The sequence below is a fragment of the Melanotaenia boesemani genome, chromosome 3 (genome assembly GCF_017639745.1).
Source record: "Melanotaenia boesemani isolate fMelBoe1 chromosome 3, fMelBoe1.pri, whole genome shotgun sequence".
NCBI lineage: Eukaryota > Metazoa > Chordata > Actinopteri > Atheriniformes > Melanotaeniidae > Melanotaenia > Melanotaenia boesemani.
In genome coordinates, this window is record NC_055684.1 from 31,621,176 (window position 1) to 31,646,381 (window position 25,206).

Below are 25,206 nucleotides of genomic sequence, written 5' to 3' on the forward strand. Positions count from 1 at the left end.
ATGGCGCTGTTGTTGATCAAACATTAAAGTATATCTAACCAACATGGCAACCATAACAGTCACAAAAATTCTTCCCCGGGGCTTTGTAAGTGTTATCTGATTTTGTGCTTCTCCAGAAAGCCTAACCTTCATTAAAACCTTGTCTCAAGTGACTGAGAAGATCTGGAATGATTTGGACTATACACCTTTAGAAACTTCTTCAAAACAGTTAAAAACATTCCAAGTCACAACCTCATCAGGCAAATTATGAGAATGTAGAATGTGCTAAGTTGTTATAAAAAAAGCTGTCAGTGAAATATGACCATTGATCGTGTAATAATCCAGATTTCTACACACTAAGGAAATTCATCAGGTTTTACGATAATATTTACTTCAGTCCACTAACAACTACTGGATTCCAGTCACAGTTCACACCTCCCAGCTCAGACCCCATTTCTGTTGTTAGCTCCGTACTTTAATACATGGGTGGTTAACATGCATCACCTCTTGTGTTTGGATGTTTCTCATAATCTCCACATAAATTATTAACCCAGAAAGCTTCATTTGCCTTTTCACCTTCACGTATATCTTTTAGACTTCTGTTCATGTGATTTTATTTTCATTTATATGTATTTTTTTCTGTAAAATATATATTGATAATGGTTGTGAAGTTTTCTGGACATTAAGATACCAGTATTACCACTCTGTAATAAAGATTATTTAAATTTTATTTCAACCCTTGTCCATCAGTTTTTGCTGAACATTGGGAAATTACTGCTGAAAATAGTCAAATTAAACACAAAAGTTACCTGTGGTTCATTTCAGAAACTCAATCAATAATAACAGATTAAGAGAACAAATTACAAATTAAAAGGAAAAAAGAACAAATTAAGAACACATTTAAAGTTGGCCCATAATTTCAATAATCCAGAAATAAATGTTATTATTTTGACTACATTTTGTAGTTTATTGTAATCTATTACAAATATGCCAAGTTATTATAAGGAAAACAATGTAAGACCTATTAACCACAGCACATTTCACAGTCTTTATTCCTTTAAGGTCATGCAACTCAAACTTCTGCCACACTGACCAAAGACTTGTCAGTTCAAGCCCACCAATGGGCTTCCAGCTGGACAGGCACACAAAGCATGCAGGTATACTAATAAGTCTCTCTCAAGCAAATTTTGCATTATTTAAAGCTGCTTTGTTGTTTGTTTTTTATGTAATTTAAAACATCCCTCAGGTGATTTTCTAGAAATTATTTATTATTTTTGTAAAATGCTTTCTGCTCTGGCCGTTTTCTTTCCACAGAGTAAGATTTGGTAATCATTATGCTTCTTGTTGCAATGGCGCAAACAGAGGAAATTTTAAAACAAACCTAATAATAAACATTGGACAATCTTCATTGTCTCTGGAGAGCTTTGTTCTGTTTCCATTAGTATAATCCCCCACACACAGAAACAGACCTGTAAAATTGTCCTTTTGAGGACATTGAATTTTTTTCATGTATTCATATGTCCCTTAACTATCACTGATATGGCTGTCTTCCTCTAACCAAACTCTTATTCTAAACTCAACCCTAAAACCATGAAGATATTAAAGGAATTTCCTAAAATTCCCTGTTATCCAATACAGAAATCAGTGGAGACGGTTTTACAAGCACATGCTCACACGCAAACTCGTCGGTTTATCACAACGATTGTTTCTGTTCTCGATCAGCAGATGAATAAGCACGTGGCCTCCACGTCACATGAATATCAGCACCTTGGACAGCAGCCTCAGTCAGCACACCGCCTACCATGGATGGAGCTCATTTCCCGTCAGCTGGACGATGCGAGGGTGCGTTATTGGAAAACCGTGGGCTGCACAGATAAGGAAGTTTTTGTTTGGAGCCAACGTGCCTGCAAACCGATCTGAAATTCAAGTTTCAGCATCCCGGGGAAGATGAGGACGGAGGCCAGCCGAGCAAGGCATTTTTATTAGAGTCTGCCAAATGAAGAGGCACTTTTTTTTTTATCCCGCTGATTATTGCAGGCCTTGAAATGATTTGATAAAGATGTGATGTGTGATTGTTTTATGCAATCCGTAAGGGACAGTTGCAGTGTGCTGTCGGCTCCTTTTGTGCTTGCAGAAATCCATATCTGGCATCCTTCCCCTCTTCTTCCTGATTTGTGGCGCAGAGATGGTTGGGAAAATAAGTGGGATTACAAGTTAACAGGAGATATATTTATTTGTTTCTAATCCGGTAATTTGTTGTCGCTTTAATCCCTTTCATAAAACACCGATGGACTGTAACTTTGAAATCGAGCTGTCGGACCTACTTGAGGGAGGACAGTGTGGGACAAAGCCCGCTCGATCTACCAGCTAAAAACAATAAGGCTACAGTCAAGAAGGGACACGAGGAAGCAGTGAGCTGCTGGATGCCACCACGAGACAACAAAGGGGACACGTTGATCACCTCGTTTAATGTAATCTCCTCTGTGGTTAAACGACAACTCCCACAAATGACTGATGTGTTTTTAGAAATTAATATCAACCTCCCAGAGACACCCTGCTTTTTTTTATTTTATTTTTTTTATTTGAAGAAGAAAACATTTTTTGGTAAATCCTGGGCAGCTTCAGTTGTTTATTTATAACATTAAAAGGAGCCATTTGGACCTTCAGATATCAGTGAACAACTGGTCAAAGAAGACATGAAAGGACGCTACTGGAACCCACTGACTTTAGTATCTCACTGTTCATAGCTCTCAGCCTCCATAGAATCCCGACAGAAAACGCCTCTATCCATGAAAAATAATCCTTCCCCATTGGCCGGATTGCGGTGCACATGCTATAACAACAGGATATGCAAAGAGCTGTGGACTGATCTAATAGCCTATCATGTTCTGCGCATGCTTTTTCAACTCAGATTTTTCTTTTTTTTACAGGATGTGAACGAATTCCTTCACTGAAATTATTTAAATGACTAAACAAATGACTAAATAAATAAAAATAAATAAAATAAATAATAATAATAATAACAACAACAATACTAATAACAGCAATGTGAGGAAAAAAGAGTAACAATAGCCAGACTGAAGGCTTCTTTTGTTTCACAGAGCTGTTGTCCCTTGGTAGTAAAGCTGCTGAAGCATGTTCAAGTATCGGATCCGGATGTTTTTCAATGAACTCAAGGTGTTGCTACTGATGCGTTCTGAATCAAGCAGGAGGACTGACACAGGGACAGGTACGGACACGCAGACAAGGATGAGAGGGCTTAATATTGGAGGTTGTGGTTGGCCACAGATAAGTTGCTCTCATCAGGATGACGAGGAGGAATACTATGGGTCTGACCTCCGGCCACGCAGCTTGGCTTTTGAGGATAAAGAAGGACCCAAATCCCAGGGGGGAGGCCTGGATGCAGCTTCTCTACCAAGTCTCTCAGAGAGCGAGATGCGAACACCACAGTGCCGGATCTGCTTCCAGGGGCCAGAGAAGGTAGAGTTGAGAAATCAGTGGTGTTTTATGGTTTCTGTGCTTTAAACAGGGAACAGGGGTAGACTTATGTGTGACAGTATCACTTCTGTAGTAATTTAATCAATGGCTCACTCATGGCCCTTCAGCAGGAGAGGTCCTTCTTGGGTTATTGAACCTTAAACTATAAGATCCTTACATGAATTAAAAGCATGGAAGGATTATTGAACAGGACCCAGGACCAGGGGTATGAGGAATTAAGAGTGGGGGTCAAAGTGTGCATGCACATGAGTCTCTAAATGGAATATTAACAAAACAACACCCTCATTTGGGAACTTTGTGTCCTGCATGGCATCAAAGCAGCTATAGCCAGTTTAGCTATCAAAAGAGTTGACAATATAGATGCATTCTCAAAAAAGATATTCTGCCTGGCAAAATGGCAAAAACACGTAGCAAATTATTGGGAGGTGTTCTTCTCACACTGGTTTTTCTCACCACAAAAGGCAACTTCATATAGGCAACTCTAAACCACAGGACTCATTTATAGACTTTTCTGAAAATAAGTTTCCCATTTAAGTTTTGTTGTGTAACATATGGAAAAATCTCTTAGCAGAAATGTGACATGACAGTCATGTTCATGTATAATTGTGAAGGTAAGATATGTTTTCATTGCTTTAGGATGAGAAACTTGTATTCATAGATGCTGCTGATCTTAGGAGGCTTCTTTTTTACTCATGTTGTGCCACCATGTTACTATGGTAACCCAGAAAGAACCAACCAATCACTGGTTGGCTACCGCAGATTTTCTTACAGACTTGGAATGAGCAGCAAGTTAGTTTTTTTTGTTTTTTGTTTGTTTTTTTTTTTGCAATCTCCAACTTTCCACAAGATGTCCCAAAAATCCTGAAAGCAAACTCATCTTAAATTTTAGATTTTATATATCATTAGGTAGTTGGGTCAAGTACCTCTATGAGTCTATTAAGTCTGCTCTGATTTAAATATGAAGACCTAGAGAGAAAAAAAAAAAAAAAATCGCCACCAAAAAAATGGTCACACTTTAATATTTTGTTGGACGCATTTGCTGTGGCATTGTTTTAATAAGCTTCTGCAATGTCACTGGATTTATTTCTATCCAATGTTGCATTAATTTTTCACCAAGATCTTGTATTGATGATGGCAGAGTCCAGCCACTGTGCAAAGCCTTCTCCAGCACATCCCAAAGATTCTCAATGGGTTTCAGGCTTGGACCATGTGTGAAAATGAAGTCTCATGCTCCCCGAATCACTCTTTCACTATCTGAACCTGATGAATCCTGGCATTGTCATCTTGTAATAGCCATCAGGGATGAAAAAAAATCCACTGATGGAAAAACCTGGTCATTCAGTATTTTCAGGCAGTTAGCTGACCTCATTCTTTTGGTAAATAATTTTGTTGAATCTAGACCAGACCAACAAGCAGCACCCCTAGATCATAGACTGCTCCTATAAAGCAGGCACTCGGTATGATGGCTGCATCTGCTGTTCTTCTTACCCATCACTCTGGAACAGGGTGTATCTGGACTCATCAGATCACATGACCTTCTTCCATTGCTCCAGAGTCCAATCTTTATGCTCTCCAGTAAACTGAAGACTATTTCTGGTTAGCCTCCCTGGTTTTCTTATGGCTAGACAGCTGTTCAGTCCCAATCCCTTGAGTTCCAGTCACATTGTATGTGTGGAAATGTTCTTACTTTCACTATCAAACATAACCCTGAGTTCTACTAGTGTTTTTTTACTTTTTTTATTTCAACGTTTAAGCGATCGCCGATCATGATAATTCCAGATTTTTTCAACCACATTTCTTCCTTGAAGACAATAGTTCCCGCTATACTTGCAGTTTTTAATAATGAGTTGTAATTTTAGTAGTTTCTTCAATCTCCTTAGATGTTTTATTTGCTTCATGTATGCAAATGATTTGACCCTTCTTAAACAGACTAACATATTTTCCATGACTATGGGATTTTTCTTTTCACCTGGTTGTTTAAGAAATGAGAAGCTACTCAGTTCATCATTTGGGGTTTAATAACTTTTTGCCAGTTGAAAGATAATCACCCATACAGTAATTATCCAATAGGAAGCTTGCACTTATTTGCTTAGTTTAATCTATGTGGCATTTTTTATTTTATCATTTTGACCAGGTAGTGTTTTATCAGTAATGTTCTAACAATAGTAAGCAAACAAAAGGTGTAGTGATTTCTTGCAATAATAAGCCTACCATCCAATTTTTCAAAAGCAAACAAAACACAAAGAAATGCTGTTAAAAATAATCCCTTTACATTTAAGAAAGAAACTGTCACAGCACCATTATTATTTAGAGGAATTTTAGAGAAGAAGAATGCAGGTATAGTAAATTAACTCTTTAGCAGGAAATATTCATGAAAGGATCAAATCTAATCATTCCTTTAGGCTACATGGAGGTCACACAAGGCACCACTGAGATTTCTTCTACTGGGATAAAAGAGGGTAAAGGGTTATATTCAGTGACAGTAAAGCAAAAAAATATTTAAAAAAACATTCACACTATTTTAGCTTTGTATACAACATGTGGGTCTGAGCACATTCAATCTAGCGGATGAAGGCACGCTTGAAGAATCAGGCCCTGCTGCAGGTCTCAAAGTTTTTATTTCCCCTCCAGTAATGTAACTGATTAAAAACTTTGCACATAGCCTAAAGTCAGAGAGAAAATACATTGAAACGTTTAAGAGCGTTGTCAGTCCAGTAGCCTCAGGGAGGCAAATACTGGCAGAAAGTCCTGCACCAGATGTCCTGTGACTCCTTTTAGAGGCTTAATAAATGTGGTACAAGTGAGGCAAAACTGTCTTTAAAAGAAAGTATTAAATAGCAGATAAAGTCTCATGCACCAAGAGCGTCATATATAGTCACTTCATTATAAATACATGGTTTGAACGCCTGCAGCTCAGGATGTGATCCTTTGATTGGTAAAGCATTCAAGGGCAGTAGAAGATATCCAAAGAAAACATCAGTCAGTAATATTTTCCTTTCAAGTCAGCACATAACCATGTATTCCTCTTACATGAAATATTTTGTTGATGGTGAGCAGCACTTACAGTTATTGCCTTAATTGTAATCAAAATAAAAATAACACAACCTTGTAGTGTGCTTAGAATGTAAAAATTCACAGATTTACACTAATTACAAGAGTTTTTTTTTAAGGATTTGTGATTACTTCAGCACAAATATAGAACAACAAAGGAGTTTTTTGTTTGTTTGTTTTTGCTGTCAAAAAAAAAAAAAAAAGTAGCTGCACAGAAAGACAAATAATGTTCAAAGGATTGGGAAGTGACAGTGAAGCTGCACCACATAGGAGATTTTACAGGTGTTGGAGAGGAAGCTGTCAGAGAGAAGATGAAGAGTCAATGATATCAAAAAGGTTCTGAAAATAGAGGCTGGAAGTACAAGGTGCTATTTATCGCTGATGAATATAATCTGTCACTGTGAGCTAACATGTACAGATAGTGAATAATACATATTCATTGAATGTAAAGAACTTCAAGTTATTTATTTATAAATTTCACATGTGTACCAAGTAGAACACACTTTGATGTGACGCCATTAGATTTCTTTGTGTCACATAGCTGTTTAAATCAGTCGTACCCAGTAAAGCCGACTCAGCAAACCCAAACCTGGGCTGTATGAAAAGCCATTTATCATTTAAAAGTTAGTGTTTAAACCAAATATTATCTCTTTTCATAAGACGGTAAGTACACTTTAATTTATAAGTATAATCACAACCATATCTACAAATATATCTGCCAGCTTTGATACAAACAGTACCTTGTGTAATACTTTAAGGCAATGGTTTTGATAGATAAAACCAACAACAGCATCATCGTGGCTGGGAATTTTCAAATATATGATAAAGTTGCTTTTTAAAAATGTTTTTACTGCATTTGTATTTAACTTTAGATGTAAATAGGCCGGACAGCAGTCTATGTTAATGTGTGTCTCATGCAGCTACTGTTTGGGTCCTGCAGGGAGAGCTATTGAGCCCCTGTCGCTGTGATGGCTCTGTTCGCTGTACTCACCAGTCCTGCCTTATCCGCTGGATCAGTGAAAGGGGCTCCTGGAGCTGTGAGCTCTGCTACTTCAAGTACCAAGTCCTGGCCATCAGCACTAAAAATCCGCTGCAGGTACATTTAGTGAACAGTTTGTTTTTCTTTAAGACTTTAATGATCGTTGTGAAAGAAATTCTTTGTGGAGTTAAAGGATGAATGAAGTCCTTGGTTAAAGACTGCCAGTCTTTGTGGCAGGAAGCCATGGATAAATCATACCTTGCCAGATTTGAGTGACTAATTGACTGAAAAGCATAATAATCACATTATAGGTCGTGATCACGAGGTAAATGTAATGGCATGCAGTGTTTATATTAGTACAAGTATTTTTGAACTGTGTCCAGTAATCATGTTGAAATTCAGTAGGAAACACAATGCCCTTATATCATTGATTTTTGGAGCTAATTTTCTAATTTATATGAACAAACAGTACAGAAGAAAGTGATGTCCTGTACAAACGGGATTGAATGTGACACACTAGCATATCTTTAAAAAGTTGAGAGATATAACCAAAGTTTGTGGCACATGAGCATAGACTGAATATAAAAACTAGACATATACACATAATTTTAGTTAAAAACTTAACCAGCAGTATGGTAGCTTTGTCTGATGAATGCAAGATTATGCCATATCAAGCAGGAAATAAATCCAGTAACTGAGACAATAAAATCATTAAACAAATGTTTACACTCTATTCTGGCCAGTTATAGTTACAAATACACAGTGCGCACGGACAACTTACTCTGGCTCCCTACAAGCGAACCACTTTACATACCTATTACTGTTCCATACAAGAAACAAAAAGGTATGAAACAAGTGCAAACAACAAGTCACGTCAACAGATATTATTAATTCATGTCCAAAAGATCCTCTCACACACTCTCTAATTTACATCACTGCACCACTTCAGAGCAAAGTATACCTCTGCTCTTCTTTACAGTAACTCATGTTAAAACCAAAGGGCACAGCTCTTCTTCACCATAAAAATTGAATGCAGGTGCAAGGCACTTAGGCTGTAGCCATCATTTTTATGCAATCTATTTATGGACGCTATCGACTCAATATATACGTAATCACCAAATAATTTCAACCTCTGAAAGCTGGAAATAAGTTTTTTTTGTTTGTCCCCTTGTCCCTTTTCAAAAGCAATTATTAAAGAATGTAAGTAGAAGTTATTATTGTTTAAGTTTGTATGATTATACTTATCTATAATGTATATTGTGATTAGTGTATAACACTGGCCAGCAAAGGCTCAGTGAGGCTCACAAGTATTTAAACTGATAAAAGAATATACATCCTGATTAAGTTATGGCAATGTTAAGAAAAGGGCATCCACTCACAGTGTACTCTGCTTCAGAAGAAGCAAGACAGAGAGAAGTGTGTTCAGTTTCATAGAATTAGGCCTGTCCTCAGTTTCTGAGAGGTACCCTGCATGATTGTACTCTGAAATAAATAAATAAAAACATATTGGGAATTTATTCTAACAAAGACATGGTTATTTGGAAACAGAGTGTACTTTAGAAGTACAAACACATTTTCAGACTGAAACAAATCACACACCATTGTGTAGCATTATTCAAGCACATTTTGCAATTTAAAGCTCAAAAGACTGTTCAGTGGATTTCTGTCTCATTCTGACTGTACCCAGTGGCAGGCCATCTCTCTGACTGTGATTGAGAAGGTGCAGATTGCAGCCATCATCCTGGGCTCTCTGTTCCTCATTGCGAGTGTTTCCTGGTTGGTGTGGTCGTCTCTCAGCCCCTCAGCCAAATGGCAACGACAGGACCTTCTGTTCCAGATATGCTACGGCATGTATGGCTTCATGGACATAGTTTGCATAGGTAAGACACAGACACTTAGAGTGTCATATCAACTAACTCACAACTCTATCATTACAATTCACAAACCTGTTAAAATTAAAAAGAAAACTGCCTGCTGAGTGAAATTATTGAATGTTATTTTTCATCTGTAAACATAGGCATGCAGGACTGTTACACTTGGTTTAAAAAAGAAAAGCAATTAAACAAACAAAAACCAAAACAGAAATTCTTCATCAACATATCAAGGACACCAGTGGAAATAACTACTAGGCAGGCTTTTTGGAAGTGTGTTCCATTGTGAGGTAGATGAGTGAGAACCTGGTCTACAGATATGGTTTCAGGTAGTTAAAGAGTGCTGTCTCATGTGGAAGAGAATAAATACCTATAGCTGTAGACTCCACAGACAAAAAGAAAACACAGAAATGATTTTTAAAGAAAAGATCATCCTAGGAATGTCTGCACTGTTTCATCAAGCCGTGATTGGTTGCATTTCTAAAACATCTAGAACACAATGATGGAAGAACTACCTTTTTTCCATCATTGGCCTTTTCACATGTTTGTTATTGTGTCTGGAAGCAAATCTTTGAATATCCGTAAGTCCAAAACAGCCACAAATAAGCCAAGTACATTGTGTACTCTGATTCTTGTTGAACAAACAACTGTTTGTCTCTTTGTAACACTGTTTTTTCTACCTCAATCTCCCCAACCCTTTGTCCTTAACACCCAGGCCTTATAATCCATGAAGGATCATCTGTTTACCGGATCTTTAAGCGCTGGCAGGCGGTGAACCAGAAGTGGAAAGTGCTGAATTATGAGAAAGCAAAGGATTTAGGTGACCCCATCAGTTCCAGCAGTAAAGCCGCTGGCCGAGTTGAGAGGAACTCTTCTATCGCTGTCACAGACGGCGACCACAGGATGAGTCGGCATGTCAGGACTATTCTTAACCACCACTGTGGCTACACTATTTTACACATCCTCAGCCAGCTTAGACCCACCAACCTAAACAATACCAATCAGGAGGTGGTCATGAGAGTAACCACTGTATGAGGATGAGCTATCCAGACACAAATGTTACAGTCTTTCAGCAGGATGTAAAAGTGGTGTTTAGGGTTTAATACAAAAAATCCAAATGTGCCATTTAAACACAACCTGGAACTATGGTCGCATATGTTTGCTCTCTGATTCTCCTTGCGCTATAAGAACTAAGTTTTTCGAAAATTTATGAACAGGAGATCATTACAGATGTATCTTTAAAGACTGAGACTTTGAAAAGAAATTCATGGGAAAAACTTTGATTCTTAAAGCTTTTAACCATTTTACCACCATGACCAATGTGTTAAAATGTAACTGAGCAGGTTTTTTTCTCTCTCTGCTTTATTAAAAAATATATTATTGATGTTAAATGAGACTTAGATGGTAAAATAACTGTGATTCTGCTCCTAAACATGCAGACAGCAATTTGGTCCCCATGTTGTAAAGAGAAGTCCATAAGTTGATGTCATGTCAGACTTTGGTCCCCATCAGGATGTTAAAAACACACAGACACACACACACACACACACACACACACACACACACACACACACAAATATAGATGAAACATAAAACACCTGGAACATGAACAGTTACTTAAAATATATAGAAATTATCTTTTTTTTAATAAAGTTTGTGTTGTTTGAAGGAAAAAAACTTTATGTTTGTTGTATTTTAAGGGAACAGCATTATATGAATTGAGGATGTTAGTAAGAAATGGGCCACAAAAACCACAAACCTGATACTGCAATCTGTATATCAGACTGAATCATGTCTCTTAGAGAATGCATGCATAAAGAGGTTAATTATTGTCCCACAGCCTTGATGTGGTGGATTGAGAGGGGGGTTAAAGCAAACTGAGACAACACCCAGAGCGAAGGACAGCATTTCCACTGATCAGACTACACAGTGAACACTGTTACTGACTGTTTAACAATTAAATAACAGGGAAAGTTTCCACCAAAGTGAATATACTTTTGTATTTCTGCTTTTGGAATATCAGTATGATTTAGATTTACAATATATTTAGTACTATAAGTCCTCAACATTACATATACATATGTATAAATATAGATATAAGTAGAACAGCCCAGTCATTGATCACTGGTGACATAATGCTAACCTCCAGCCCAAAGCCTCATAATTGATTTGTACCATTTCCTTGATGCCAGCTCCTGTCTTCTGGGCCTTTAACTCCAGAGTAAAACAAAGAAACACAGATAAGGCTTGACAATGGCAACTGTATTTTACTTGTGTAGCCCTTTGCAGAAGAGAAAAGACTCTGCAGAAGGTTTTATGATTTTAAGATGCTTTCGCTTTGCTTACTTGGAAAAAAATGTTCTAGCAATATGACATTTTGCTCACCATTTTCTTTGAGAAGTATCTTAACATTTTTCTCTCAGAATTCTTTCTCTGACAGTGCAATGAAACTCATTTAATTTTTTTCATCTCCAAGATGTTACCAATTCCATTACAGTGTTTCAGGTGATGTTAGAGGTTTGTTTAAACCACAGTACTCACACTCTTTCCATTTTTTCCACCTTTTACATGTGTCCTTTAATCAGCTTTCTTCTTACTAAACATATCAAACTTATACTCTTCACAGCACTTGTTTGTTTTTTTGCCCCCACTTCTCATTCTAGTTCTCACACTAGCAAACGTGGTCCCTGGCCTCTATCTATTTTAAGGTTGAAATTATCATGAAAAAGCAGCACTAATATGCCACTTTGTCTATGTCTTTTGTATGTGTCTTTTTCTTTTTAAACTCAGCCTTACTTCTGCTGCTGTAGTTGTCTTTCTTATAACCACTTAAATACATGACCACTATCTGGCTGTGGTATAATAATAGAATGAAGCTGAAGCTGTCAAAGTAACAGATGCTGAGATCATGCTTTCTGATGACTTAGCTGAAGTCGTTTTAAAGCAAACCACCTGGAACGCCTTTCTCTTTTCCCAGCTCATCATGCTTAAAACCATTCCTCTCTACCTAATCTGGCATTATAGGGGTGATACAAAATAAAAAAAACTTGTAAAAGAGCAAGAAGACTGATAAGTGAAATTTATGAAAGAAAGTGACAGAAAATTACGTTTAGTTTTTTTTTTTTTTTTATTGTTTGTTTTTCAATGATAAAGGTGTAAACAAAAAAAAAACACTACAGGGTAATGGAAAATATGGACAAATAAATTATGAAAAAGGAGTTTTGATCTTGTTTTTTTTTTGGTTTTTTTTTTGTATTACAGGCATATTTTTTTTATTTTAACTGTTTGTTTTCTCTCTATATAAATTTCAGTACATTTTTATCCTCTGAGTACTGATATCCATAGATATATATAGAACGTTCTATATATATCTATGCTGATATCTACAGCTCCTGGGCAGGACGCTTGATTATGACGTCAAACTGGCGCGACTGAAGGTATAGTCAGAAACAAACGTGATCGTTTGGGGAGCTTATGTTCAGATGTGAATGTTTGTAATTATTTAATAACCGGAGGTACATATCGTTGGGAGCAACGTCTTCATATCAGTCCACAATGAGTTCGTCAATGCCGCAGAAACGTTACTACAGACAGCGAGCTCATTCAAACCCGATGGCGCACCACACGTTTGACTAGTGAGTGACGTCCATGTGATGGACATTTACACAGCACCACTAAATGCTTGCTTGACTTTGTGTTGTTGTATGGTACGATTAAGATCAGATCTGTGCACTGGTCACAGATTGTATGATTTGACTGCTGTTCTGAAAAACAATCATTAATATAATACATACATAAGAGAGTATAGAAGTTGATTCATAGAAGGGTATATATATATATATATATATATATATATATATATATATATATATAACCCCGGTCAGACAGAATTTTGTCGGGGGGTTATTTAATATGAACCCGTTTTTAAAAAAACTCCTTGACCTACTCAAGATAACAGGGAACTTGTTTCCTTTTCCAAGTCTGTTTGTCTACTGGTATTGTCTGCACTGTCATCATCTTTCAAAGTCAAAAGATCGGCTAGTTCAAGACAGCTCAACACGAGACAGAGTTCAGTGCTGGATTTGAACATGCTCTCCACAAGTATTGAATCTTTGAGTAGAGTCAAAGATATTGGAGAGAGTGTACCTTCTGACTTCTAACGTTTCCAGAAGTTTCTTGTGTTTAAAGCCTAATTGATCTAACCTGGATTGTGTCTTGAAGTCACGTAAGTCTTAGGCTTTAGTCAGGGTGTCCCTTTACAGCTGATTTTGCCCTAATTCTTTTTCACTCTCATTTTATAAAAAGTTTAAAATATTTCTCCCAAAAAGTTCTAATACTGTTGAGGTGTAAGGTGTAATTTAGCCTATCATAGTAAATTGCAAAATGTTTTCAGCAAGACCATTTCTTTTATTAAAATTTAGCTCACTGTAACTTACTGTTTGTTTTTTTTTTTTTTTTTTTTTTGCTTCTTAGTCCGGTGTGTCCAGAGGAAATGGACTGGTCCAAGCTTTATCCAGATTTAATAACTGGCAACCTGTCCGACAAAGAAACCCCACAAGTCGAGTTTGCAGACATTGGATGTGGGTATGGAGGACTTTTAGGTAATTAGGTCATTGATAGACAATCTGCAGTTTTCTGAGGTCAAAGCTGTGGACTGTATTGACCTAATGTTTGTGTTTGTCTACATCTTTACTTACTTTTCACACCAGTGGAGTTATCTCCACTCTTCCCAGATAAACTCATCCTTGGTTTGGAGATCAGGGTGAAAGTCTCAGATTATGTTCAAGACCGTATCCGGTCACTGCGTTCCTCCAACCCAGGAAGCTTCCAGAACATCGCCTGCCTTCGCAGCAATGCAATGAAATACCTCCCTAACTTCTTTTTCAAAGGGCAGGTAGGTTTGCATTTGTGTGTGTGTGTGTGTGTATATATATATATATATATATATATATATATACATACATACTGCTCAAAAAAAAATAAAGGGAACACTAACACATCCTAGATCTGAATGAATGAAATATTATCAAACACTTTGTTCTTTACATAGTTAAATGTGCTGACAACAAAATCACACAGAAATTATCAATGGAAATTAAATTTATTAACCCATGGAGGTCTGGATTTGGTGTCACACTCAAAATAAATTAGAAAAACACAATACAGACTGATCCAACTTTGATGTAATGTCTTTAAAACAAGTTAAAATGAGGCTCAGTAGTGTGTGTGGCCTCCACGTTCCAGTATGACCTCACTACAATGCCTGGGCATGCTCCTGATGAGGTGTCGGATGGTCTCCTGAGGGATCTCCTCCTAAAGCATCCACCAACTCCTGGACAGTTTTTGGTGCAACGTGGTGTTGGTGGATGGAGCGAGACATGATGTTCCAGATATGCTCAGTTGGATTCAGGGTTTGGGGAACAGGCAGGCCAGTCCATAGCATCAATGCCTTCGTCTAACAGAAACTGCTGACACACTCCAGCCACATGAGGTCCAGCATTGTCTTGCATTAGGAGGAACCCAGGGCCAAGCGCACCAGTGTATGGTCTCACAGACGAGGATCTTATCTCCGTACCTAGTGGCAGTCCGGCTACATCTGGCGAGCACATGGAGGGCTGTGCGCCCCCCCCACAGAAATGCCACCTCACACCATTACTGACTCATTGCCAAACCGGTCATGCTGGAGGATGTTTCAGGCAGCAGAACGTTCTCCACGTTCGTCTGTCATATGTGCTCACTGTGAACCTGCTTTCATCTGTGAAGAGGACAGGGCGCCAGTGGCGAATCTGTAGGCTCCGTCTCATGCTACCTCTAGAGTAAAAGCACAGCCAGCATTCAAAAATGACCAAAACATCAGCCAGAAAGCAGAAACTGAGAAGTGGTCTGTGGTCACCACCTGCAGAACCACTCCTTTATTGGGGGTGTCTTGCTAATTGCCTATAATTTCCACCTGTTGTCTATTCCATTAACACAACAGCATGTGAAACTGATTGTCAGTCAGTGTTGCTTCCTAACTGAACAGTTTGATTTCACAGAAGTTTGATTGACTTGGATTTACATTGTGTTGTTTAAGTGTTCCCTTTATTTTTTTGAGCAGTATATATATATATATATATATATATATATATATATATATGTGTGTATGTATGTGTGCATAATCATAATTGTCTGTTTGAAAACACCTGGGAACATGACAAATGTCACGTTTTTTTCCCACCATTTATCAGAACTGACTGCTAAAGTTAACATCCTTTAGAAACATCTTATTATCCTTTACTCTGGACATGGGCTATCTGATGTGTGATTTTTTTTTTTAGAAAACCTTAAATTCTTAATCCCAAATATTTGTATGGAAAAAAGACTATTTTTTGAAAATTCTGACAACCCAAGAAGGATGTGGTGACATCTGGTGGATGTTTGAAGATAACTAAATGTACAACTCAAATTCCAGAAAAATTGGGATGTTTTATAAATTGAACAAAATGAAAACTAAGAGACCATCAAATCACATGAGCCAATATTTTATTCACAACATACATAACTAAATTAATGTCTAAACTGAGAAATTTGACAATTTTTATTCAAAAAATTAGTTTTTGTCAAATGTGATGCTTGCTACAGGTCTCACAATAGTTTACACAGGGGCATGTTTACAATGGTGTAGCACCTCTTCTTTTCAGAACAGTCTGAAGATGTCTGGACGTCGAGGTAGAGAGGTCCTGGGCTTTTGACCCCATTCTGATACAGGTTTCCAGCTCCTGAAGAGGCCGTGGTAGTCTTTGACATAGTTTTCATTTAATTATACCCAAATGTTCTCTAGGTGGGAGATCTGGACTGCAGGCAAGCTAATTCAGCACTTCCAGTAAAAGTCCTCGGCCTTGTCCCTTACGCACAGAGACATCTCCAGTTTTTCTGAATCTTTTGTTGATGTTATGCACTGTAGATGATGAGCGTTGCAAAGCCTTTGCAATTTGACTTTGAGGAACATTGTTTTTGAGGTATTCAAAAAATCTTTTTAGACAGTCTTTCACAGACTGGAGATCCTCTGCCTGTCTTTCTGGGACACCCCTTTTATAGTTTGTCATCTTACAAACCTGATATCAGTTAACTTAATTACTTGCTAGTTGTCTCCCAGCTGAATCTTTAACTTTATTGCTTTTTCATCCATCCTTATCAACTATTTTGAGACATGTAGCAAACATCACACATGAGCTCATTTTAGGCATAAATTGGTTAAATTTCTGTGTAGACTAGGGATGCATGATGGCATGCTGGAAAATGCAGATGTAAAAAAAAAAGCTGAAAATGATGTAATATTCACTCCTCGTGCAAAATAAGAATATTTCAACCGTCAATATTTTGCACATCATGTCAAATTGAATCATGACAAATGTTTTTAAACAAAACAAGTAAGATATGTGCGTCTTATCCTACTTAAAACAGACTTTGATTATGTTCTTCCACCACCTGTTATTTTATCCGTTAATTAAATCGGTGGAATGACCAACATTCAGTGTTTAATTTTGAAGCCGATATTGGCCAATGTTTTTTGTTTTGTTTTTTGTCTTTAGTTTAGACATTTGTATGTTCTATTGTAAATAAAATATTGGCTCATGTCATTTGAAGATTTTTTTTTTTTTGGTTTTAATTTTGTTCCAATTTAAAGACCCAACTTTTCTGGAATTCTGGTTGTAATCTGCAGACGCCATCAGTTAACTAAGCCTCACCGGTCACTCAGATCAGATTTGGGTATTTTTGGTGGTGGCTGTGATAATAAACATTAACAAGCGTGACGCTTTAATGGAAAGACTACAGGAAATTGTGTGAGTTGGGTTAACTAGGTTAAGTTACTTATTATTTACTTAGTGTTTTGTTGTTTTGAAAAGGCTTTGCTTCAAACATGTGGACACAGTAAAAGCACATAAACTTGCTCTCTTGCTTCACATTCCAGACAGGTTCATGTTCTGCCTCTTAGCCGGAGAAGGTGATTCGTCAGCAGAAACTGGACAACCCCAGATCCCTCTATACTCAATAAATTTGACAGAGGTTATTGGTCCACTTCATCCTGTTAGATCAGAATCAGTGACCTTATTTCTCTCTGTAATCCACAAGTCTTGTCATAAACCGTTTTTAAGATCCTTTTCTACACAGAAATACTCATGAAAACTTTGGATGTGCTGAAGTGTTTTTTTTCATCACTGTGAGTAATGATGCCTTTTCTTCCGAGCAGGTTTTAACCACTGCAATGTATATAAAAAGTAACACTTAATTTGAGCTCACTGACCCATTAAGAAGCTCCAATATGGAGAGTATGAAGTGTATATGAGTGCAAATAAAAAAGCAGCTCTGAAACAGCTCATTCAGTGTAGCTTCTAATAACCTTACGTCCAAACTGGCAGTCCTTCCTGCCATGGTAAAAAATAAAATAAAAATAAAAAAGAACACAAGCTGTACATTTAAAAATTATTACTTTCCTTGTGTTAAACATGTGGACTGAATTGATTTATACAGATTGCTCAATAAATCCAAGGATCTCAAAACAATGGGCTCATTGACAGACACAAGACATCACATCAGCTAAGTGTCTAGAGCAGTGCAAGATGCCATTTATCTCTTCCAATTACTGCAGTAATCTATGTCTTGTTGAAACTTGAATTAGATTACACAGTGGGCTTAGTGTACCAGGGTTAATTTAGGTTTCCTGGATTAAAAAAATCACCTTAAATGCCCTGAGTGGGTATAAACTGGGAAATGAACACAAAGAAAGGAACAGCTGTAAAAGTGACACATTTATGGAATACAAATCACATAGGTGTTTCATATAAAACACATGGTTTAATTCCCTCTTTATTAAATTTACTATGCTATTTAAGGTTGTTTTAAATATGACTGTTATTTGTAGATGTGAAGTAAAGGCTTTGTACCAAGCTGAGATTTTGAGTGCTAGAGAACTCTGCTTGGATTACAGGTGAAAGTTAAATTAAATTTTATTTTAAGAAGCTTTAAATCTTTCATTAACTCATATTAATTTACCATGGATGAGCATCTGCTGCATTCTGTTGTACAGTTGTCTGTACAGCTTATAGTTAGCACAAAGAAAACAGAAGACCACCCAGACTAGTGCTCAGAATGTAGCCGCAGTCCATGAAGCGTTTCACGTGTTGAACCAGCATATTCCAAAGAGCTGAAACACGTTTTTTCTTCTTTTTCTTTCTTTTTTTTTCTTCCTGGTTTGGTTTGTAACCCAAAAATAATTTAAAGTGTTGAGGTTTTTCCATCAGCAGCAAATGAGCCCCTGAGGCCGGGGCCGTCCCCAGTGATTATCCCCCCCATCTTTCTGTCTATACCAGACATTATTTATTTTAACTAATAAAATGTGGAGTGATTTTTAAAAAAAATATCAGCCAGACTAATATCATAGGAGCCTGCAATTGTACTCTTGTCAAAGTCAGAGACATGGGGAACTTTATGAAAGAAAAAAAAAAATCAAGGAGGGAAATTCCAGTTTTGCAATCCATGGTGTTTAACAACCAACCACAGAATATGATGGAGGCCACATTTTCAGGCCAGTCAGAAACTGCTCAGACCCTCTCTTTTGTCACACCTCATTGTAAATTTAATATTAAATGCACGAATGTCACATTGTTTTACCCTTAATACTACTGTAACCCACAATGAAAAAGTTCAAAACATGTTTTGGTGCATTTTTTATTAAATAACCTAATTTAAAAAAAAAAAAGTTTCCTGTTTGCTTGACTATTTATTATTTATTTATTTATTTATTTTGCTGTCTTTCAGCTCAGTAAGATGTTCTTCCTCTTCCCTGACCCTCACTTTAAGAAGACCAAGCATAAATGGAGGATCATTAGTCCCACTTTGCTAGCAGAATACGCCTACACACTGAGAGTTGGGGTATGTATGAGCGACGCTTGTTCCGACTATGGATGAGCCGAACAGATCATTTTATCGTTAAAGAATTTCATCCTTGTTTTTTTCACACATTCTCCACACTGGCAAAAAAATAGTTTTTGCACAGTCATCAGACATAGAACTGAAATATCTTATGTACAAAAGTTTTCAGACCTTTATGTATTTAGTTAAAGCACCTTTGGGGAAATTGAGAGGGCTGAGGAGACTGGGAAGCTTACAAAAGAGCAACATGCCATAAAGGCTTTTTTTCCCTCTGTGTAAACCCCATGTTTCACTGACGAAGCATTTAACTGTGTAATGCTTAGGTTTTTGTTTTTTTGTCTTGCACTCCAGGCTGCTCACATTCTGATGCTTCAAACTGATCCCTGCACAGTTATGTAACAGGTAGTTCCTATTTCCTTTCATGATGAAGTAGGAGCTAAAAAGATCCTATAAAATTAATTTTGCAAACTCAGATTGATATAAAATATATATATATACATACATATATATATATAATCCTCCTAAAGGGGTAAAACTATCTTCAGTAGTTACAAGTGTAATGAAAATCTTCCTGCAGTGTGATGTGTGAAAGCACCTCTTGACAGCAAAGGCAGCCTCGGGTCTTATTTTGGAAATGATTGTATAAGTTTGGCACACCTTGCCTTTGGAAGTTTCTTTCATTCTTTTTGGCAGAAATCTTCAAGATCACCCAGATCTTTCCGGAGATACTTAACTGGCCTCAGGTTCAGGCCCCTGTGTTTTCGAGGTGGTGCTGTTTGATTTGCTATCTTGTTGTAATGATAGTGTTTGACTTATTCTGAGACTAAGAGCCACCCGAGAAAAGTTTTCACCCAGGGTAGCTCTATAGTTTGCTGCATCCCACCTTCCCAATGTCCTGATCAGTCAATTAGCTCCAGTCTCAGTAAAATGTCTTGTAGGGTAGGTAGATGTTCATTCATGGTTATTCTTCAAGATAATTTCCACTTTCCACAGAATTTTCAGTAGTACTCAGTTTAGGTTGTTTTTCATTACAATGAGTACCACTTCGATGTGGGTGGGGTCATTATAGCAAGCTGGCCTGAAAGTCCTGTGATGTATGCGACACAACAATGAGGGCGCATCAAGGCGATGGTATACCTGCTGCTCATTCGCCGGCTTTTTGTAAGCTTCAAGGTAAAAGAACACAGCCAGAGAAAGCTACAAGCAGTGAAACAAAACACTGGAAAAGTACAGGAGATGTAAGCAGGGTTCTTGTGAAGGAATCGCTTTCATGACTCATCCAGTTAAGTCACTCCCTGGCCAGTCAGTGGCCTGCAGTCTGTAGACGTCACATTTTTAGCTTTACTCAGATCACTTGAAACCGCAGCCAAATATGTGGCAAAAAAGTACCTGGTACCCGGTGCTGCAACCTAATGGAAAATCCTAAAAACTAAGTCGAGCCTATAGGTGCAAGCGGAAAAGAGCTGTTAGTGACCATCAGCTTGACATTTACCTTTACGTTTCCTTTGCACACATTTTATCCAACATTGCTCAGCTTTGCCAGAAAGCCAGATTAAGGATGACTGTTCTGTGTTTTAAAGGATGTAGCTTTCCGGCTCTTTGAATGCTGCAAGTGTGTTTTCCTTCCCTGGGATCTATGAATGGGCACACTCCACGTGTGCAGAAAAATCTCTCAGCCTCATGGCTTTATTTTAATTAGCATACAGCATCAGTTGTCTAACCTCTTTTAGAAACGTGTTTGCTTAATTAGGCTCAGCTGGGCACTTACGTCATAGAGGAAGCTCAAGGACCACTGAGAGAAGTTGGATGCAATCAGAAATAAACTGCAAGTATTTTTTCAAAGGGTCTGAACAGTTTTGTTAATGGGATATTTCAGACATCTGTTTTTGATAAATGTACCAAACCTTTCAAAAACCTGTTTTGCTTTTTGTGGTAGATTGTGCAGATTTACACAAAATACAAAATAATACACAATATACACAATTCCCTGATGAGTTTGCATTTTAAAAGAATTTGTTGACAATTAGATAGATAGATATATATATATATATATATATATATATATATATATATATATATATATATATATATATATATATATATATTTAGAGCACTTAGGTTGTTTTTTCAGACTTTCTTATCAGTGCCTTTTAGATTTTTGATTTTCTTCTAACAGTTGGCGTAAGTCTTTAAGTATCTTTTTGGGGTTTTTTTTGGTTTCACAGTCCCAAAACTTAAGAACTCAACGATTTAACAATTTCGCTCCCCAATTTATCGGTTAGTTGCACTGTGCAGAAATCCATGAATTCAGTGAAATCAAATTGAGCAACCAGTGTGGCCTGCAGCTGGTTGACGTCTGTACTCAACCGGCCCCTGCCTGTCAGGGCTGTTGGTGCACTGCTTGGGACAACAACATGGAAGTTGCAGGGAACAGTGGAAAGCTGGTGTTTAAATTGAATTTATTTGTGTTTTCTCTGACATGTGTGCATGCATACATTTGTCTATGCACATGTCCTGTGAGTTTTTATGTGTATGAGCTTTATGTGGGGTTTCAGCACTGGCATGTGGCCATAACTTAGCTGGTGGGTGGGGAGGCTGTCAGGAATCTGCTTGTTTAGAGAAGCAGTTTTATTCTACAATGTTGAGTAGCAACTGTTGTTTAAAACTAAAATGTGGTCAGAAGACACCAAAAACAGTAAACAGGAGTAATTAAACAGCAGTGATTAATCTGAATTATATGTTGAAGACAGTCTTTCATCACCGTCCTACCCTCCCTAAGGGGGGAAGGAAAAAAAAAAAGCCATACGTGCTGAAATGCACTAGTGTGGAAATTCGTGCCATGCAACATTTTCATAGAAATCCTTTTTCTTGTAATTTTATCTGTTCAGCCTCCAAAGTAAACAATGCTGACACAGGTGATTAACCTCTGTGTTGTCTATTGGCCATTTTTATCTTTTACATAAATCGTGGTGAGGAAACCATTAACTTTGACCCCAAAAGAAAATCTGCCAAAACATAATCTTTTTTTTAATGTATTTATTTTTTTCTCTATTCTTTTTCAATGAAAGGTTTACTTTAGGAATAATAAATAGTTCCGCATTTAACTACTAACAGAAGTGTGACTTATTTTTCCCAGAACTGTGTTAATAACCTCCATGTGTTTGATCATGTCAGGGTTTGGTGTACACTATAACAGATGTGGAGGAGGTCCACCTCTGGATGGTGAAGCACTTCATGGAACATCCGCTGTTTACACGTGTCGCAGATGAAGAACTGGTATGTTGATGTGGAGCTTTTCATCTCAGTATTTACACTATGCTTTTTCTTCGGGCTTTCCAAGAAGTTCACTCTCATGATTTTAATAATGACTTAATATTAAGCTTTTGCAAGCAGCCAATTAGCCTCACATGCTGAGTTCACCCAACTAGTCTGCATGTGCTTTGTGGACCTGGGGAAGGCTACCATGTCCCTTGGGGACTCCTGTGACGGATGCTCTGTACGACCGGTGCCAGAGCTTGGTCCGCATTGCTGGCAAAAATTCAGATTTGTTCCCAGTGAAGGTTGGACTCGGTCAAGGCTGCCCTTTGTAACCGATTCTGTAATTCGAGATTGCAAATACAAGCGCACAGGGTGGCCGGGGTCTCCCTTAGAGATAAGATGAGAAGCTCGGCCATCCGTGAGGTGCTCAGAGTAGAGCCACTGCTCCTCCACATCAAGAGGAGCCAGATGAGGTGGCCCTGGCATCTGGTTTAGACCCCTTCCTGGAAAATAGTTCTGAGCACGTCCATCTGGGTAGAGACCCTGGGGAAGACCCAGGATGACCCTGGTGAGTGTGCTCTCCCACTCGAGTGTATGGGGTATGCATCGTTTTTGGTGTCATGTTGAAGTTTCTTTTCCTAATCTGAAGGTGGCAGCAGGGGTGGTATCCGCCGTTAAACTCAACAGGATGGAGTTCTTTTGATGGTTCACTTCCGTTCCAGGACGTATTAACATAACAATGGCGTCCAACATGGTGCAGTGTCTTCATGATCTTGTGAAGCAAACTCAAATTTGCTTCTGCTGGGATAGGCCAAATTCAATCAGCCTCTCTATTCTATTCTATGATCTATTGGGTATTGTTTTTAAAAATGGTGGTTACCACATAAATTCAGCAAGAAGATTCAGAAATCCGGAAATGCATAATCCCAAACTGACCAATCACAAAGGACTACTTCCGTGTAATTGTCTGCATAGCAGGGGTGCATGTCAGGTCTCGAACTTCCGTGGTGCCTACAGCGGTGACGCCATAACCTACCTTACACAGACGCTGCGCAGGTGAAAAACCAGCATTAAGCATCTGCTCTCTGCAAGAAAATGGATGGATGGATGGATGGATGGATGCATGGATGGATGCTGCATTTACACATTTCAACAGAATGGGGAAAACAGAAAAATCTCTTGTTGTACCAGCTGATAAAACCTAAATTAACTTGTGTCAAATTTTTGAAAACCCATTAAGATTTCTACCATTTCTGTCATCATTAAATGAATTTTTTACAGCCCAGATGCTGTAAAATATGTCCAAACCATGATACTGTCACCACTGTGTTTCACAGACTAATTTTCTTATGCTAGAATGTAGTGTTTTATTTAATTAACAGCCCCTCTAATTTAATCCAAACTTTGTCATTTAATCTGTCACATTCTTTTGGCTTTCCTCTAAAAAAAAAAAAAAGGGGCTTCTTTTTTTTTTTTGGAACATTGGCTTTCTCTTTGAAATTCTGCAATTTGAAATATTGTTATTCAGTGTTGTACTGATGCTGAATGTTAACATTAACCAATATGAATGGAACCTTTCCTTAGATCAGTGTTTCAAGATATAGCATATAACAGTATCAGTTCCAGACAATGAAAAACCAAAAGAAAAAGCATGCTCATCCGATAACATGAATGGTATGGTACCATGTAATGGGAAAGCACCATAAATCTCCATGTGTGGTGAGAAGGAAGGCGCACACATATGATCTACAATCTGGGATGATCTGAGCTAGTTAAAAAACTAGTGTAACAAAATGCCAACATCTGGGAGAAAGAGAAGTTAATAGATTTGTGATTTCAGATAGGAGTCAATAATTACTTAAGAAATTAAAAAATATATTACGATGGATTGGCGATGTGACCAAGTTATAGCCTGCCTCACAACTAGTAGCTGCTGGGATAGGCCATAGGCCGCCCCCTACGGCCCTACATTGGAGTGAGCTTGGATGGATGGATGGATGGATGGATGGATGGATGGATGGATGCTACACTGTGTTCTTTAATCTTGATTAATCTTCTATTTTGCAGGTTGATGATATTATCACAAGTCGTTTGGGTACGTGTACAGAGGAGGGGAAAAAAGTGCAGAGAAATGGAGGGAAGAATTTCCTCGCAGTTTTCCGGAGGATTGAAGATTCACCCTGAGACAAAATACTCTGGACTTTCTGAAATTTGGGTCTCATAAACTTATCTGTTCATGGAGGGTAACACTGCTCAGTGAACCTGCAGTCAGTTATTCGCCAAACAGATGAACATCAAAGGTTTTTTTTATTTTGTTTTGTATACTTGTGTAAAGGAAGAAACTATTTTACAGGATGACAGATTTTTTTTTCTAAGCTTTTTCTCATAAGATATTTAATTTCTCAGTTTACAAGAGAAATAAATCATTTAAAGATTTAAGTGTCTTGATGGGCCTTTTTCTTAACTTTCATTAATGAGTTCCAGCTTCACTCTTATTGAAGCAAGACTTCAGTGCTTTGTTTTAAACTAAAATAACTAAAATTTCTTTCTGATGACATATAAACAAATCCAGTTGTAGACTCTCCCGCCATTGCTGAGGTGGCATTTCTGTGCATGTGTAAGTAAAACAGATGAGAATCAGACTATTTTCTTAACAAT

At 37.7% G+C, this 25,206-nt stretch overlaps 2 protein-coding genes across 3 annotated transcripts; both read left to right on the top strand.

Moving 5' to 3' along the window:
* Window positions 1–1,763: 1,763 nt before the first annotated feature.
* Window positions 1,764–10,589, top strand: LOC121637512 (E3 ubiquitin-protein ligase MARCHF9-like). Of its 2 annotated transcripts, XM_041981715.1 has the most exons (5): window positions 1,764–2,450; window positions 3,081–3,459; window positions 7,469–7,624; window positions 9,195–9,387; window positions 10,094–10,589. In XM_041981715.1, exons 2-5 carry the CDS (start codon window positions 3,115–3,117, stop codon window positions 10,411–10,413), a joined length of 1,014 nt encoding a protein of 337 aa, XP_041837649.1. In that variant the 5' UTR covers window positions 1,764–2,450; window positions 3,081–3,114; the 3' UTR covers window positions 10,414–10,589. The 2 variants fall into 2 exon arrangements, with proteins under 2 accessions (XP_041837649.1, XP_041837648.1); XM_041981714.1 differs by having other exon boundaries at window positions 1,764–3,459.
* A 2,201-nt stretch (window positions 10,590–12,790) lies between these two features.
* mettl1 (methyltransferase 1, tRNA methylguanosine) lies at window positions 12,791–24,987 on the top strand. The gene is made up of 6 exons (XM_041981359.1): window positions 12,791–13,013; window positions 13,852–13,979; window positions 14,088–14,272; window positions 19,177–19,290; window positions 22,465–22,566; window positions 24,616–24,987. Exons 1-6 carry the CDS (start codon window positions 12,934–12,936, stop codon window positions 24,730–24,732), a joined length of 726 nt encoding a protein of 241 aa, XP_041837293.1. The 5' UTR covers window positions 12,791–12,933; the 3' UTR covers window positions 24,733–24,987.
* Window positions 24,988–25,206: the final 219 nt, after the last annotated feature.